The following is a 15,490-nucleotide window of genomic DNA, read 5'->3' as shown; positions in this document are numbered from 1 at the left end:
TCGTAGATAGCCGCTCTGTGGAGAATCTCCGATGCTATCGAGAGAGACGGATGTTTGCGAGATCGTTGAAGAAAATCGTCTCGCAATCGTCGAGAACTTAGGAGCAATACCATATAACTGTAATACAGCTGTGAACATTCCTGCACGGGTGGGTACCTACACTAGGCGCGACAATTACGCGAATAGGAAGGGGATCGTTACTTAAGAAGAATAATATTAGGATTCCTTCGGGATTATATCATTTCGATTAAGGGTTTAATGCAAAAATGTGAATCACATCGACGTACGGCAATATAGCAGCTACGATATTAGACGCTAGAACAACTGTTCGAGTTAATCGTAAAGCATTATAACTGACAATGAGTGTGTTTTATGAACGTGTGGGTGCCTATTTTCTCCTTTTCTCTCTCCCTCTCTTTTACTCTCCTTGAAAACGTATATTATATCGCCCAAATATTTTGAACCTACTTGTGAGATGAATCTACATGTGATTTACATCGCGAAATTCTTTATCGTCACGAAACATATCGCGAAACGACGAGTGATTATCGTGTAGTAATAACGTTATCTCTCTCTCTCTCTCTTTTTCTGTCTCTCTTCGATGATGAAGAAATTAATCGTCTTTTTCTAATGCTATTTTTTGTTTGTGAACAGATCCGTGTGAAATGTAGCATATGAGAATACTTAAATAACTTCAAAGACAGCCAGAAATGACTGTAAAGATTTCTCGATAATACATGTTTATTCGAACGATATCACTAATTGCAATCGCAGTTAACTACTTGTATGTGAGTGGGATTCGTTAATATTAGAACACTAGACGAATTATCGTAAGTTGTAAACGCAAGTAGACGAAGAGTAATTTTACCTATTCTGCATTAAAAGACGGTTATAGACTACGTATCATGTGACTACGACACATCATAATTGTAACTTTATATGATAGGCGGGATCAATGAAATTAGGATATTGTACAGATAGGCGTACCGTAGTAAGGAACGTTATCATTGCATTTTTCGGGAATGATGAATGAAATTAAACGGACAGAAAAATCGAGCTGTCCTTCTCTGAAAGCGTTATACATTCGCTTGCAATTTAACATTAATGTGAAAACGTACGGGAATTGTTTAACTTCCGACAAAATGTTCGTAATGAGGTAATAAGTTAACGAGTTCAACCTATCGGAATGTTTTTTTTCTTAAAAATAAAAAAAAAAATAAAAGAAAGCACGAAGAGAAGATAGAAAGTAGCCATAATCAGCGTTTTAAACTTGAAAATTAACAATGAACTCGCCGTATCATTATCTCCATCGTACATACTCGACTCCGATAATTTCTCTTAATCGACTTTTAAGTTCCGCGTATTTATATACCAGATGGATACTATTATAACTTATATGCGACATTTAGCGAATAGGCGCGATGTTACCGTTATATCATTAAAAAATACTATTTATATAAATTAAAATGTACTGCCGCATAAGGAGTAGATGATACGGAGGCATAGCCATATGTAGTTAAAATACGCGTTGAATTTAAACGTAACTGGAATTGCTTCTATATCACCGAGATCAAGATGTCTTAAGTAAAAAAAAAAAAAAAAAAAAAAAAAAAAAAATTACGGGAGCACCGGGCGCACGCGATACTGGTGTCTCGAGGCTAGAATAATTAGAAGCGGCCCTTGACTCATTCGCAGAAGAGAGAACTATCGTGTAAACGTTTTCCTATCCACGATTTTCTATTATCAAATTCAGATTTTGACGGTGTGCCATCTATCTTGATTCTAATTAGTAAAAACGCATTTCTTTAAAAGAATAGTGAATTTTAATTATTCCGCTTACATTGTATTTTTGCACTTTATATAAAATCTATAGTCTGTCTTTAATTTCAATTAATTTAAATTTTCAGAGATTAAATATACATAATTTTCAAACTTTTTTAGTTTTTCACACGTCTTTTACTCGGGACGTCATCGAGTCGAGAATCTTGTTAAAGCGAGAATAAAATCTGACAAAGAAAAGAAAATGTTTCAGAGGCAGACACACGCGCGAACATATATATTTTGAAAGTTTTTGAAAAGTTCTCGCGAAATTAGCTTACTTGCGCCTAAGTTTTATGTACGAGGCATCATTCGCGGCAACTTTATCCCGTTTTCCTTCCGATCTCGCTTCGCGCTGTATGGCGTACGCGTGGCCCCGTTCCAGAGGCTGCTTTACTTCTAGCGAAGTTCCAAGACGTTCGGTCGACGGTGTCTAAACGCGGGAAACTCTCTTTCTCGCTGAGAAATCTACGGTGTATTGTGTATGTCAAGTTATATTGAACAGTCTCCTGCGCTCGGTAATCGCGTTCACGTGATCAAATCTTACCAAACAGAAAAACAGCATGTAACTACGCGAACACTCGACAAACTGTCACTCTTTCGTCGACACGAGTCGATACGAGTAATTTTAGTCTCAATATATCCGCAGTTATAAATCACTATATTACTAAATGATTTCTAGCCGTATAAATTATTATAACAGAATTTCCGTCATTTTATTAATATTTTGTAATAATAATATAAATATATATATTTAATATTTATATATACCTTTTTCTCTCTCTCTTTTTCTCTGTCTCTCTTAAAGATAAAAGTATAATATTTTAGCATTCTAGCTCTTGAATGATTACAAATGAAAGCGATTATTTACAAGGATTAGTGACTATTAGTGAATCTATCTTCATGCACGTAGACATCGCAAGCTGGCGCTCACCAGAGATATTTTTGGGCCGCCCTATACGCGCTGGATGATGATTCACGCTACGGGAAAGAGAACACTCAAACATCCAAGAAGACTCTACATCGAGAGACTCAAGGATGAATTGCGAATACACGCATAAATACGTGCATTTAAATTCGGAGCGCGTCCGCAAAATAGTACACGCGATACCTTAAACGACATTTATCTCGCGCTCCGTCACATAAGGTCCACGAACTGTCAGTGACAGGGGGAAAAAACGTTTTTTCTTGTCGCTGTTATGGGAATCTATTAGCATAGCGGGAATAGGCAAACTTTCGCATACGTCGGAGTGCTTTTTGACTTGCCGATGGACGCGATCCCTCTTTTCCCACGAATAGCCCAAACTTTCCATGTGTATCATCGTCGCCGTATAAGGGCGCGGCGAACATATTATGGAAAACATATTGCCATAATAATGCCACCCCGTACAAGATAAAAATCTCAATATCGATCGACGCTTTTTGCCGAGAGAATAATTTATTCGCAATGGAACGATTACTGTATCAATCGACGATATATCAAAACGCAATTACTTTATATATTTTTGTGAATAAAAAATATGCACATTTGATGCTAAAAGATGTTATTATAGAAGATTACGATATGTTCGCGTCAAATATTTCTTGCTATTCTTCACTTTTCTTTGTTTTAGCAAAGCATAAAAGATCAAACGTCATTAAAAACATATTTTTAAGCGTAAAATTAAATTCGCGATTCTCAATTAAAGCATTTCGCGCAGATTACGTTTCATGACCGTCAAAAAATATTTCCCATTTCCGCTCATCGCGCAAAGACGTTTACAAAATTTTCCTTGTTATTCGATATAATTCGTTCTACCTCTGAAGAAGATATTTGTTCGCCATTAGCGTAGTGTCTACCATGCATTAGCGACGCTATTATTATCGTGTTTGCTTTGCAGATACGCGCACGCGGTAACAGCGCGTCCCTTTGTTCCTCGTGGATACGTGTAAGTTGCGAGGAGCTCGTAACCGAGTAAAATGCGCATTTATTTCGACCTGGTTCAGTTATGGTAGTTTCAATGTGTTTACATTTGATTCTCATTATTTAGTTGAAGGCTACTTTTCTTTAAATGTGCCATTTCTCGTCAAAATACGCGATGCATTATTTCTTATCATACGGAATGTACGTTGATGTTATTAATTATAAAGGCTGCCTATCGAGAAAGAATGCCTATTTTATTGTATAAATTTTTCTTGTCAATTATATATTATTCTCATTTTATTCTCAGAAATAAATGAACTTTAAATGTAATATCAACTGAAAACTTTCCATGTATTTTTATTTAAAAGATTTTATCTTTATACGTATAAAATATTAAAAAATATGATGTATCGTGTATCTAGATTCGATTACGCGTTATCGAATAATGACTGCGTGTGCTTCCATTTAAATTCAGAGTTCAAGAACAGTGACAAAGAGAGAGAAAGAGAGAGGATAAATTGAAGAAATATAGATCGAGAAGAGAAACAGTAGCGGAAAGAGGAAAAAAAAAGGAAGACTCGAATTAAATCGACCATATCCGGAGCCATGAAAGAAAAACAACGACAGTGCGCGGGCAACAGTTTTACGATTCGGACGCACGACTGAAGGAACGGCGGAAACGATGGAGGGTGTATATACGACGAGAGAACGAAGAGATGCGAATTCCATTCCATTAGTCGGCCGTTAACGATCGAACGTGTTCGCTCGACTGTGTGCACGCAGGATATATCCACAGAGAGGTTCTGCGGAATGCGGAGAGAAACCTACTACTACTACTACCCGTCCTCCGCCCCGTATCACCCCCGTCTCGTGCCTCTTTCCTCCCGCGATTTCTCCCCGGGACGGCGTAAAGGATTTTCGATTACGTTTTGTCCCTGCTTTTGTTCCGCTCTGTTCGGTTTCAAGCCCACTTCACGTGGCCCTCTCTCCCTCCTTCGTATTACACGAGAAAACTCACAATCCTCCTCTCTCCTCCGATTCTTTATCTAATCATCCTTTGAGATCCTTTTTCCGAACAAAACCTATGCATTTTTCCCGATTTTTTACGCGTCGCGCCTCTTCTTTTTTTTTTTTTGTAATTAACGCGCAAAACTTTTCGCGAAATTTATTTTCCAGAATGAATCGCAACGTGGCTGTTGAAACTTATGATCAAGACTAACTCTGATGAATTTTTTGATTGCAATCAAAATAAATAAATAATGGAAGTATGTATATTTGAAAAATTCAACAATATTCATTAAACGAAGAAAAATAATCGTATAAAATTTTGAATTAAAAAAATAACTCTTTTAGATCTATATTGTATGTATATATTATCTTTCTCTTTAATTAAAGAATATATTATAAAAATACAATATATTCTCAATTTTTATCCAGTAAATGTTTTCCCCTGATGATCCAGTTCATTTATGTACAAAAATACAATCGGCATTATCTTTTAATTATATTCGAACAAAATATTTCAGGAAATATTTCGAATCACAAACTACCAATACGAGAACGAATTCGGCGAAAGAGGAAAACGCGGTCCTTCGGATTCTTCTCGTATACACTGCCGCCGAGAGCGATCTCTCGACTGCGCTGGAGTCTGGAAATTGAATTTCGGCGGCGCACACGCGGCTTTCTAATTCGAATTTGAGGTTTCTCGCGGAACATTCGCCCTCGTACATTCGGCAAAACGGCCGGATCAGGTCCAACGGAATTTATTCGACTTTGCTACATGGGGAAAGGGACTGGTGCCGGGCGTTGTGGGAAGCGGAGGAGAAAGAGAATGGTCGGGGAGACGAAACGAGAACGAAGGATCACGACCACAGACACCAAGCGAAAGCGCGAAACTATGGAGACTAACTGGTGGCAAGAGGGATTGCGAGGGATTTATAGACCGACGAAGACTTACGACACCTGCTCGTGCCTATGTACAGGGTGTTCCGGTTATAGAAGCGATTAAGATCAAAGATCTTTAATCAATGTCGTAATTAACAACAGTAAATTATAATCAAAATTTGCCATCTAATATTCATGTATTATGACCTCGATATAGAAAGTTTTACATAAGGATTATAGTAAAAAATTGTGCGCCGAAGAATTCATTCTATATAATAAAAAGATCGGTTGCTCTGGGAGGGGGAGACACTCCATGTATTATACATGCTCTGTCATCACTTTGAAGGCATCCACGTGCAAAAACATCTCAAATTCACGTCAGATGGCTGCGAACGCCAGTGGCGTAATGCGATAATTCCCAACTTCTCCAATTATCGTTTCATCCCCGCCCGCCTTTGCGCCTTTCGGGTCGAAAGACCGAGAAAGGAGGTCGCGAAGAAAATAAACCCGTAGAATAAGGCTCGGGCTGACGTTGCCCGAAATCGTCCGGGAGAAATAAGTATTCGCCGTGATCGGAATCGCGCGGTATCGGCGAGGATTTGATCGAATTAAAGTTTCGGCGGTGACGCGTCGTCAGAGAGACCGTCGTCGAGAGAGTCGATAAGCCGGCAGACAAATCTCGCGACAGAGATCTCATTAATTAAGGGCGACTCTGCTCTTTTGCGGATGATCGTGTTACTCGCGGTGGATCGTGTAGATCCGAAATAATTAGAAAAATCTAATTCTGATTTCAGACTTGTCATCTCGGCATCCTCAATAAATGAGATTCGAATCGTTCCAGGAACAATTTAATCTAATTTTGCATAACGTCGCGTTTGATTAAAATCGTATTTGATATCCTATGTATGTAAAGAGAGAAATATTTTCAACGTGCATATTTTACATTTCAATCTTCATTCGAGATGCGCGTCAGATCCAAATGTGTTGCAAATGATATATTAGCCTTTAAATTGAATTTGATTACCGTAGAAAAATAGCTCTTAATATGTAGAATTATTTGTGATTCTCTTTTCGTATATGCAAATTATATCATTTAAATTACTTAAATCTATCCATCAAATATTTCTGCGGCATTTACCCTAAAATGGTACTCGTGTTTTTTTTTTTTTTTTAAAAATCTTTTCCCAAAAAAGGTTTCTTTTTTTTTTTTTTTTTTTTTTTTTTTTTTTTTTTTTTTTTTTTAATTTGTATCAATATATAACATATCAAAATGCAAATTTTTTGAAAGCATTTTCGAAGAGACGAATGCAATAATATATCTTTCAGTGACAAAAAAGTAAAATTGGAAAATAAATTTGAAAAATTAAATTGCTCAGAATAGCTATATATATACTGCGGCGAGTACCATTCTTAGGATTAAGGTTATCATGCCCTTGTTTCATGCACGACGAACTCATCGATCGAGCTCATTTGACACTAACAAACTAAAACTCACCGATCAGTTTGCCAAACTGCGCCGGGGGCTTCCACTCCGGATAATGTCGTGGGAATCGCGCCCTCGACCAGTAGGTCCTCAGGATAACTTTGTATAGCGCCAGCTTGTCCTGCTTGTCCTGCTTCTCCTGTCGATCCTGGGCGTACGATCCGCATTGTCCGTGGACGGAGAGGAATCGCGTGGCCAGCAGGAGCAGCAAGAGCACCGACCACCGGTGCCACGTGCCACGAGACATCCTGCGGTGACATATGCACAAGGTAGGGAAGGATAAAAAATAAAATCGCCGTCGTGCCGAGCGCTATTATCCCGGCCGTGGCGCCCGGTATGCACGCGACACGTGTTAACATCCGCCGTACGTATGCACGCACGTATGCGTACGCACGTGTTGCATACTTGGGTCGCTCATTCCGTAACGCGACCGCGCGATGGAATTCGACACGCGCGCGCGTCACACCCGACAATTTTCCGTGCACGCGTGCGTGTACGTGTTTGTGTTGTGTGAGTGTGGGCGCGCCAGCAAAATATTAAGAGAGGAACGCGAAACTTTTAAAGTGCTCCATATAAGGAGACGTCAAGGGAAGATAAAGCTGCGAAACGACCTACTACTAGATGCAGCTACTTCGGATAGTAATTTCTACCGTTACTACTACACGATACCGTCGGGAAAGTATAAAGCTTATCTTTTATCGGTGGACTAAAATAAAATGAAGTGGAGCAACAATTCATCATGTCCTTGCGACCGTACAATCATCTGTTATAACCGTCGGTGGAAGAATACCTTGTCTCTAGAACTATAAGCGAAAAGCCATTGTCTGCATCTTGCATAATCGAATTATCATAGTGTCTGAATACACATTTATAAATAAAATATGAAATTTTAATTATTTTTAATTATTTAATTATAATCTCTCTCTTCGCAAGTAATTTTTCGCGGAACGAAATTCTGTCGCTTAATTAAATCGCAGTGCATATTTTATTTTCATAGAATTTTAATCTTTTTATTCCTTTCTCAAAATTCTCGCCAAAAGTAAAAATCGATTTTAAATTCATCGAATAATTCATCACTAAAGAAGCAACTTTTAGGGAAATCTCTCGGTTTTTCAATTACAACAATTAATGACGTGATATTCTGAAGCGTGCGATGCAAGAGACACGCGTGATAATTTAGAATAGTATTTACTTCAAAAGCGAATGTGCATTGCTTGAAAATTGTATTGTCAAATAACTTCGCGGTGGTAACCCCGTTTCGATGCGGTAAACAAAATTGATCCGAAGGCATGTCGATAAAAGAGGGAGAAGACGACGCGCTTTTCCCTCGCGTAACTACTGAATAATTCAGGGGCCGCTGAGAGCTCAGTGGGGGTCGTCTTTGGGGGTCTTGAGGTTCTTTTACATGGACGCAATCAAAAGGATAACGCGATATTACCGCGCGGATGAATAAAGTGCCGCGTAAAAGGCGATGTTCGGTAGGTCCGTGCCATTACATCCCCCAGACTTCCCTCCTCGTACCCCCCTCTGTCCGTTGCGCATAAGAACGTGCCGATTTTTTTCCTAAGTGAATCCATTATTTGAGGGAGAAAGAAGAGAACAAACGTTTCCCAATTATCATCTCACCCGCAGAAACGGTCGGGGAAAAATGTCCGCCGTAAAAGGAGGCACGTAGCTAGTAGACTACTAACTCTCTCTCGCGCACATATATATACTTCAGTCGCATAAATTTCGTCGCATTTTAAAACCTGCGTAAATCTATCAATCGAAGATCTCGGAAACAGTCCCTCTCGCCCCGGATACGAGCGGGCGACACAGTCGGCTACGCGATCGTATCTCGCGGCGGCTTCGTGTTTACATATGCAGATTCGCGCATTCAAAATTCAAATCGCATTCGAACCGCTTCCGATAGACCCCGACTTGACCACCCAATCGTGTCATCGCGAGTCGTCGAAATTTCACGGCGCTTCCGACTCGCTTTTTTCTGGCTGACCACTCGGCTTCAAGAAAAATCGCGTCGCTGGAATCGTTCCAATACCGGATTTCGAAACGATTGGCGATCTATCATGTGGCTATTTAATATGTAACAGAATATTTCTATCTCGAATAGAATTTGTCAAGTCGTTAATATTATTTCTGTGTATATATTAAATAATTTAATATTTATACAAATACAATAATTTAAATCATTCATATATACATATATTGGAAATTTTCTTCCAACAAGTTTGCACCCAATTTTTCATAGAAAGATAAAAATTCGACATATAATAAGATGTAGATATGTGTGTGCTTGATTTTGATAACAAAATTATACACGACTGATATTTTTCGTTTAAAAAATTAAGCATGACTATTTGCGATCAAATTTATATAAACATTTCTGTGCTGTATTATAAGCATTTTAAAAGAGAAAGAAAAAGAAAAAGAAAATTATACATTTAAAAATATTAATTACAGCATTAAAACTTGGAAGTTTTTTCGGTAAACACAAATTTCAGCTTTTAAGATAACCGTCCTATATTTTGTCGCTAGCCTTTCTGACGAGAGACTAAAATGTAAACCGAACAGTTAATGAAAAGCACACGAAAAATATTTATATCCCTTGCACAAAACTTTACCAACTTCGCGAATCCACCGTTAAATACTTCTTTACACCCCAGTACAGCGAGGTAACTACGAAACTTTCCATGTTTCCGATTCAGTATTGATCACGATGCTGTCCGATTGTAAGGAACCGAATCCAGAAACGATACGATTCAATTTATTTAGTAATTTATCTATCACGTCTTTTAAATACTAGTTTTTACTACTTGCCGTAATTATACATATACGAACAACTCATTTTACTGTGTTATTATTATATTACGTATCTTTAAAATGCTTTAAAAAATGTCCGCGCGTATCATATAATTTTATTTCCTTTTAATATAATTTGCATTTAATCTTTTATTAAAAAATTTATTTAGTCCTCTCTAAACTCCTAGTAAAATAAATATAATTTGCAATCTATTATAAAACCACTAAAAAATCAACGAAAATTATGAGGGGAAAAATTTTTAGATTAATTTCTCCTCAACACGAGAAGACTATCTACTCGAAATTTTATAATCCCTTTACCCCTTGCAGAAAAAAATATACGCGTGCACTCTTTCGCTCTATTTTTCTCCACGATATATCAACGTTGAAGTGGAGCAGTAGTGACCCGAGTTAAGTTTTTCCACGGAAACTCAATTATATTTTTACGCGAGAAAATATCTGTGGCAAACATCTCGCAGGAGACCTCAATTCGCGGCTCGCGTCAGTACGCGTTGCGTAAGTAAAAATCCGTAATTATAGTACGCTCTTGTGAGTCGGATCGAGTCGCGGGGGACGTGGATCCGAAGTAGAGTTCCGCGGAACGTTCTTGCGACCGACCGGGAAAGGGAAGGGAGAAGCAGAGGGAGGAAACATTATTTAACCGCGGTGGTGCAAGTCGCCGCACTCTCGGAGTAGCAACGGCAGTAGCAGTTGAGTAACTGAAAACCTTTTTTGCGCTTTACATTTCATTATGTTTCATTAGCGGGAGGGTAGGTGAAATAATTCACGCGCGAGCCGCGAGTTATGGTCCCCCCCACCGCTCGCGCGAGCGAGTAGGTACCCTCTTTCTCTCTCTCTCTCTCTCTCTTTCTCGCGTCATATGGAGGATCTGCATTGTTCGTTTTTCAGCTCCGGTGACCTTATTCCGTCATCATTGTCGTCGGAAAAGTGGGAGCGACGACGACCAAGGGAAATTGCGACGGCGCTGTACAAACGACCGCGGATGACGTGGAGAACTTCAGACCCGGGGTCCGTGTTTTCCTGAGGTCGGGCGGTTGATTAATTTAATGGCCGCGGGAGCTGATTCCGCTATCTCTCTATCTCTCTCTCTTTCTCTCATCTCTATCTCTCGTCGGTCTATTAGCGCAATTCTCCGCCCCGGTGTCTTCGAACTTCGCCTTTCCGCGCTTTCCGGTAAGCAACAAGTTGTCGCAAATCTGATTATTTGTTGGCACGTAAATAACGAAAAGCCCGGGAATCTTGTCCGAAAGGAAGGGGCTTGCATGAATTTGGAGCGCGTAACGTTTCACGGGTAAATCTTAATCGACAAACAGATGGAAAGGATTATCTCTCCTAAGGTAAGATTTCTCGAGAAGAAATTTGAAAGTAAAATTATTTTAAATTTCTCGATGCAATTACGATGACTTCGTTATTTTTATGTATATTTATATTGATCTCTTATATATTCCGATTATTTTGTAAAAAACAATCAATTTTATTTTTCGTAACCGATGCAATCACGATAGCTTTATTATTTATATATATATTTTTATCAACCTTTTATATTCCAATCACATCGTAAAAATCAATCAATTGTATTCTTTGTAATTTTGATGGGCATCGTCGTAACATCATAAAAATAGTGTTTCTTATGTGAACGTGATAGAAACTATGTTTTCATACAAATCCTAGATACGGATAATTGGGTTTGGAAAATTAATACTGCCATGCATTGAGGAATCTGAGACGGAACCAGGTTTGGAGTCGGGTCGAGCTCGGATTCAGGGTTCCAAATCGTGGTTAATGGAATCCCCCTCGCTAAAATCTGAGCTGTGCATCGCGTGAATATACGTAATAGTTACTGCGTAATAATAACCTTAACTCGCGCGGATACAACTCGGGTTACACAACAGCTGAGCTCTCGTCAGATGGCAAGTATCAAATGTCATCACCAGTTAATGAGCTAAAAACGGGGTATCCTAACGTGTATTGAAAATCTGTTTTTTTTTGTGCCGTTAAGCACATACTCATTATCAGAATATACATAAAATAAAAATTTATATCACACAGCTTTCGTCTAAGATTAAACATTTACTTAGAATTATAATAAAAAAGATTGTGTTAATCATAAGTAAATATATTTACTATTCTGAATTGCAGAAAGGGACTGAGAGATTTTAAGATGATTATATAAATCATCAATAACCGTGCAAAAGCAAAATATCGTGGCAGATATTAAATATCATTATCAATTAATAAGCCATAAAACGATATGCCATGAGATGTATTAAAAATTTATACTTTTGTGCCATTAAACATATGCTCAGAAAAATAAAATAAGAATTTATATCTATATATATATTAAATAAAATAAAAAAAATAAAAGTTTAAATAACTGAGCTTGCATCTAACAATAAGATTAATTATTTACTTAGAATTACAATTTAAAAAATATGGTAATTGTAAATAAATATATTTGCTATTTTGAGTTGTAGAAAGAGAGACCAAACATGTTTTGCGATCGGTATATAAATCGGATAACGGATAAAATAAAGCGAAATAGGCAATACTATCGACGAGCTCGACAGAGAGAACGGAAAAAAAAACTGTATGCACGCTTCACGGAAATCGTTGGCGACGCATCGGCGCGTGGGTCTCAATTCCACGTAAAAAGGGCGCCTTCAATCTTCTGTTTACCTCGACATTGAACGAGTAGCCGATCAAAGGACTTGAGCTTATTCGCGGAAAAGAGAGAGAGTGGCACACTCGCTTAAAAATGTTTTCGAAAATAAATTACCTCTACCTGCACAAACCGTGTCTACCCGCAATCACTTACACCCGTGTGTAAAATAATATATTTGTCACAAAACCTCTTAAAAATCTTTATAGAATATATTTCCTATTCAATAATATTTTCTATGAGGTGTTTTCGGAAGAGTTCTGTGTAAAAGTGATTTTTTACAGACTATCAAAATTGAAAAATATAACGAAAAAAATATAACAAAAAAGAAAGACATGCTCTGTGTTTTACATGAAGTTGCAGCGCACGATTTTTCGCAATAAATATGGCGTATGTGTGTGAACGTGTGCGCGAAAAAACGTTACGACCAATTTCTCGAGTCACGCGAAAAAATCGCGATTCCATCCCTCGTGGATGAAATTCTAAACCATACGTGGTAACATGATATATTGACGAGTACCAAGCTCCATCACCGATCTATTTGCAGCGTTTTTCGAAAGTGCGTCTTTCGCACAAGTCAAATATCGAGATAATAAAATCGAGAAATCGACCACGAAATGCAACGCTCTTTACCTTTTCGACGATCCGTCACACAAACACCTTCGATTAAGTCTCGTTCCCACCTTCCGTCTGCAATATTCTTCTCGGACTCCGAGATGCGGGCAAAATTGACAAGACAGTACTCGCGGGGGGAGGTGGGGAAAAAACACTTTTCACACGTATATATCACACAGACATCGCATCGCGGATCGTATTACGAGTCGCGGGAAAAAGGGGGAAGAACGACGAGACAGAGTTACTCCTCTCCTGACCGACTGCGTTCACCGAATTTACTACGCGAGATTTCCCATTACCTTCCTCTCGAAGAAGCGCCGCGACGACGACGACGACGACGACGAAGACGCTCTCGCCGACACGCGCACGAATTTGGTCACGGACGATTCCGGGAGAGGTTCTCACGTTTCACACAACCAACGCGGCCTCGGACCACGTCCACACGGTCCGCAAATCCCCCTTTTGCCGGGTGACGGCGCCGACGGATACACGATGCTTTCAGGTTGAGGGTCGCCGCGATACTGCGAGCGAGTGGGGCCGCGCTCGCGAACGCTCCTCCACCGAACGAACGCGCGTTACTTGCCCGCGCAATCCGCCGCGCCGCCACTTGCGCCGTTGCAGTTGGTCTATTTCAAACTCGCGCCCTTTCTCGCGCGTTACTATTTTCGCGCCTATTTTTCCGCCTGCATAAATAATTGTGCGTTTGCCGTTGAGAGTGCTATCTTTGATGACGCTTCTTCTTCACATATTTAAGAGAATCAGTTTCTCCTTGTACGAAAAATTCGGAGATATTGGATCAAATGTGCGTGAGTATTACTCAATTTCAATTACTTTGGTAAATGCGAAATAGGATTCTCACGCATTCTTGCATCGAACGTAAGAAGAAGGGGGTTAGAAATATTTTGAAATATATTTAAGCGCATGCGAGTATTTTTTTTCGGAGTAAAAATACGTTACTATTTTCGCGCCTATTTTTCCGCCTGCATAAATAATTGTGCGTTCGCCGTTGAAAGTGCTATCTTTGATGACGCTTCTTCTTCACATATTTAAAAGAATCAGTTTCTCCTTGTACGAAAAATTCGGAGATATTGGATCAAATGTGCGTGAGTATTACTCAATTTCAATTACTTTGGTAAATGCGAAATAGGATTCTCACGCATTCTTGCATCGAACGCGAAAAGAAGGGGGTTAGGAATATTTTTAAATATATTTAAGCGCATGCGAGTATTTTTTTTTTCGGAGTAAAAATACGATACTATTTTCGCGTTTATTTTTCCGCTTGCATAAGTAATTGTGCGTTAGCCGTTGAGAGTGCTATTTTTAATGATGCTTATTTTTCACATATTCGAGAGATCAGTTTTTCCTTGTACTTTGATAAATGCGAAATAGGATTCTCACGCATTCTTGCATGGAACATGAGAAGAAGAGTTAGAAATTTTTTAAAATATATTTAAGCGCACGTGAGTATTTTTCGGAGTAAAAAAAATCTATGTGGATTATGTGTTTTTTTTTCTATTCTAAGAAATCTTAGAGTGCCATAGCACTTATATTTTTTTGCACGTATAAAATGCAAGTACAATTGATAGAAATTTTTTATCTGCACGAACGAGATTTTTGATCTACAGCAGACAATCCTTCTTTATAACTTTCTTATTTTTTAAATATATTATTTTCTTTATTCTCTTTTATAATGTACTATTTAAATATTAAAATAAAAAATCATTTTTCACTCAAAAATAATATATGCGCAGCGATGGAGTTGAAATATACAACACTGACCTGTAAAATACAAACATGTATATTGAAGTTAAAATAGAGTTTAATACATAATTAATATTAATAATTATTAATATTTTAAATATTTAATTTTAAATATTTAATTCAAATAAAATAATTCAATTCAAATACTTAATAATTCGTAAATAAATAATATTTCAATAATTAATATGTTAACTTTACTTTAGATGGTCTATATTTGCGATAAAATTTGGGATAAAATTATTAATAATATCACGTATCGTGTAGAAAACATTTGAAAAATTAATGAATATACATTAACAAAATATATATCAAAACATATACATACTTTACAATATATTTACGGCATATAAAATTATAAATAAAATTCTATATGAATTGTGGTATGAATTAAAGATTGTTTAAAGCGGGGTTATAATAATTATTGCACGTAAATAAATATTTTATTTAAACTGTGAAAAAGAGAGACAAATATTATAAATAAAAAATATTATATAATCTTCGAAAAAATACAATTTTTTTAGATATTTATAAAATGTGATATACATAA

General features: G+C 37.8%; 1 protein-coding gene across 2 annotated transcripts in view; it reads right to left on the bottom strand.

Moving 5' to 3' along the window:
* Positions 1-13,701, bottom strand: part of LOC115240492 — a 183,723-nt gene extending 170,022 nt beyond the window's left edge. For both annotated transcript variants that reach the window (XR_003884783.1, XM_029815674.1), the window contains exons 1-2: positions 13,201-13,701; positions 7,101-7,336 (exon numbers count right to left, since the gene is read on the bottom strand). Coding sequence is in view for 1 of the 2 variants with exons in the window: in XM_029815674.1 (XP_029671534.1) it covers positions 7,101-7,335 (235 nt within the window). In the remaining variant the exon portion in view is untranslated. The remainder of the gene's footprint in view (positions 1-7,100; positions 7,337-13,200) is intronic.
* Positions 13,702-15,490: the final 1,789 nt, after the last annotated feature.

Source organism: Formica exsecta, unplaced genomic scaffold (assembly GCF_003651465.1).
Source record: "Formica exsecta isolate Colony F162 unplaced genomic scaffold, ASM365146v1 scaffold117, whole genome shotgun sequence".
Classification (NCBI taxonomy): Eukaryota; Metazoa; Arthropoda; class Insecta; order Hymenoptera; family Formicidae; genus Formica; species Formica exsecta.
Note: the sequence above shows the minus strand (reverse complement) of the source record. Positions and strands in the feature narration are given on the sequence as shown.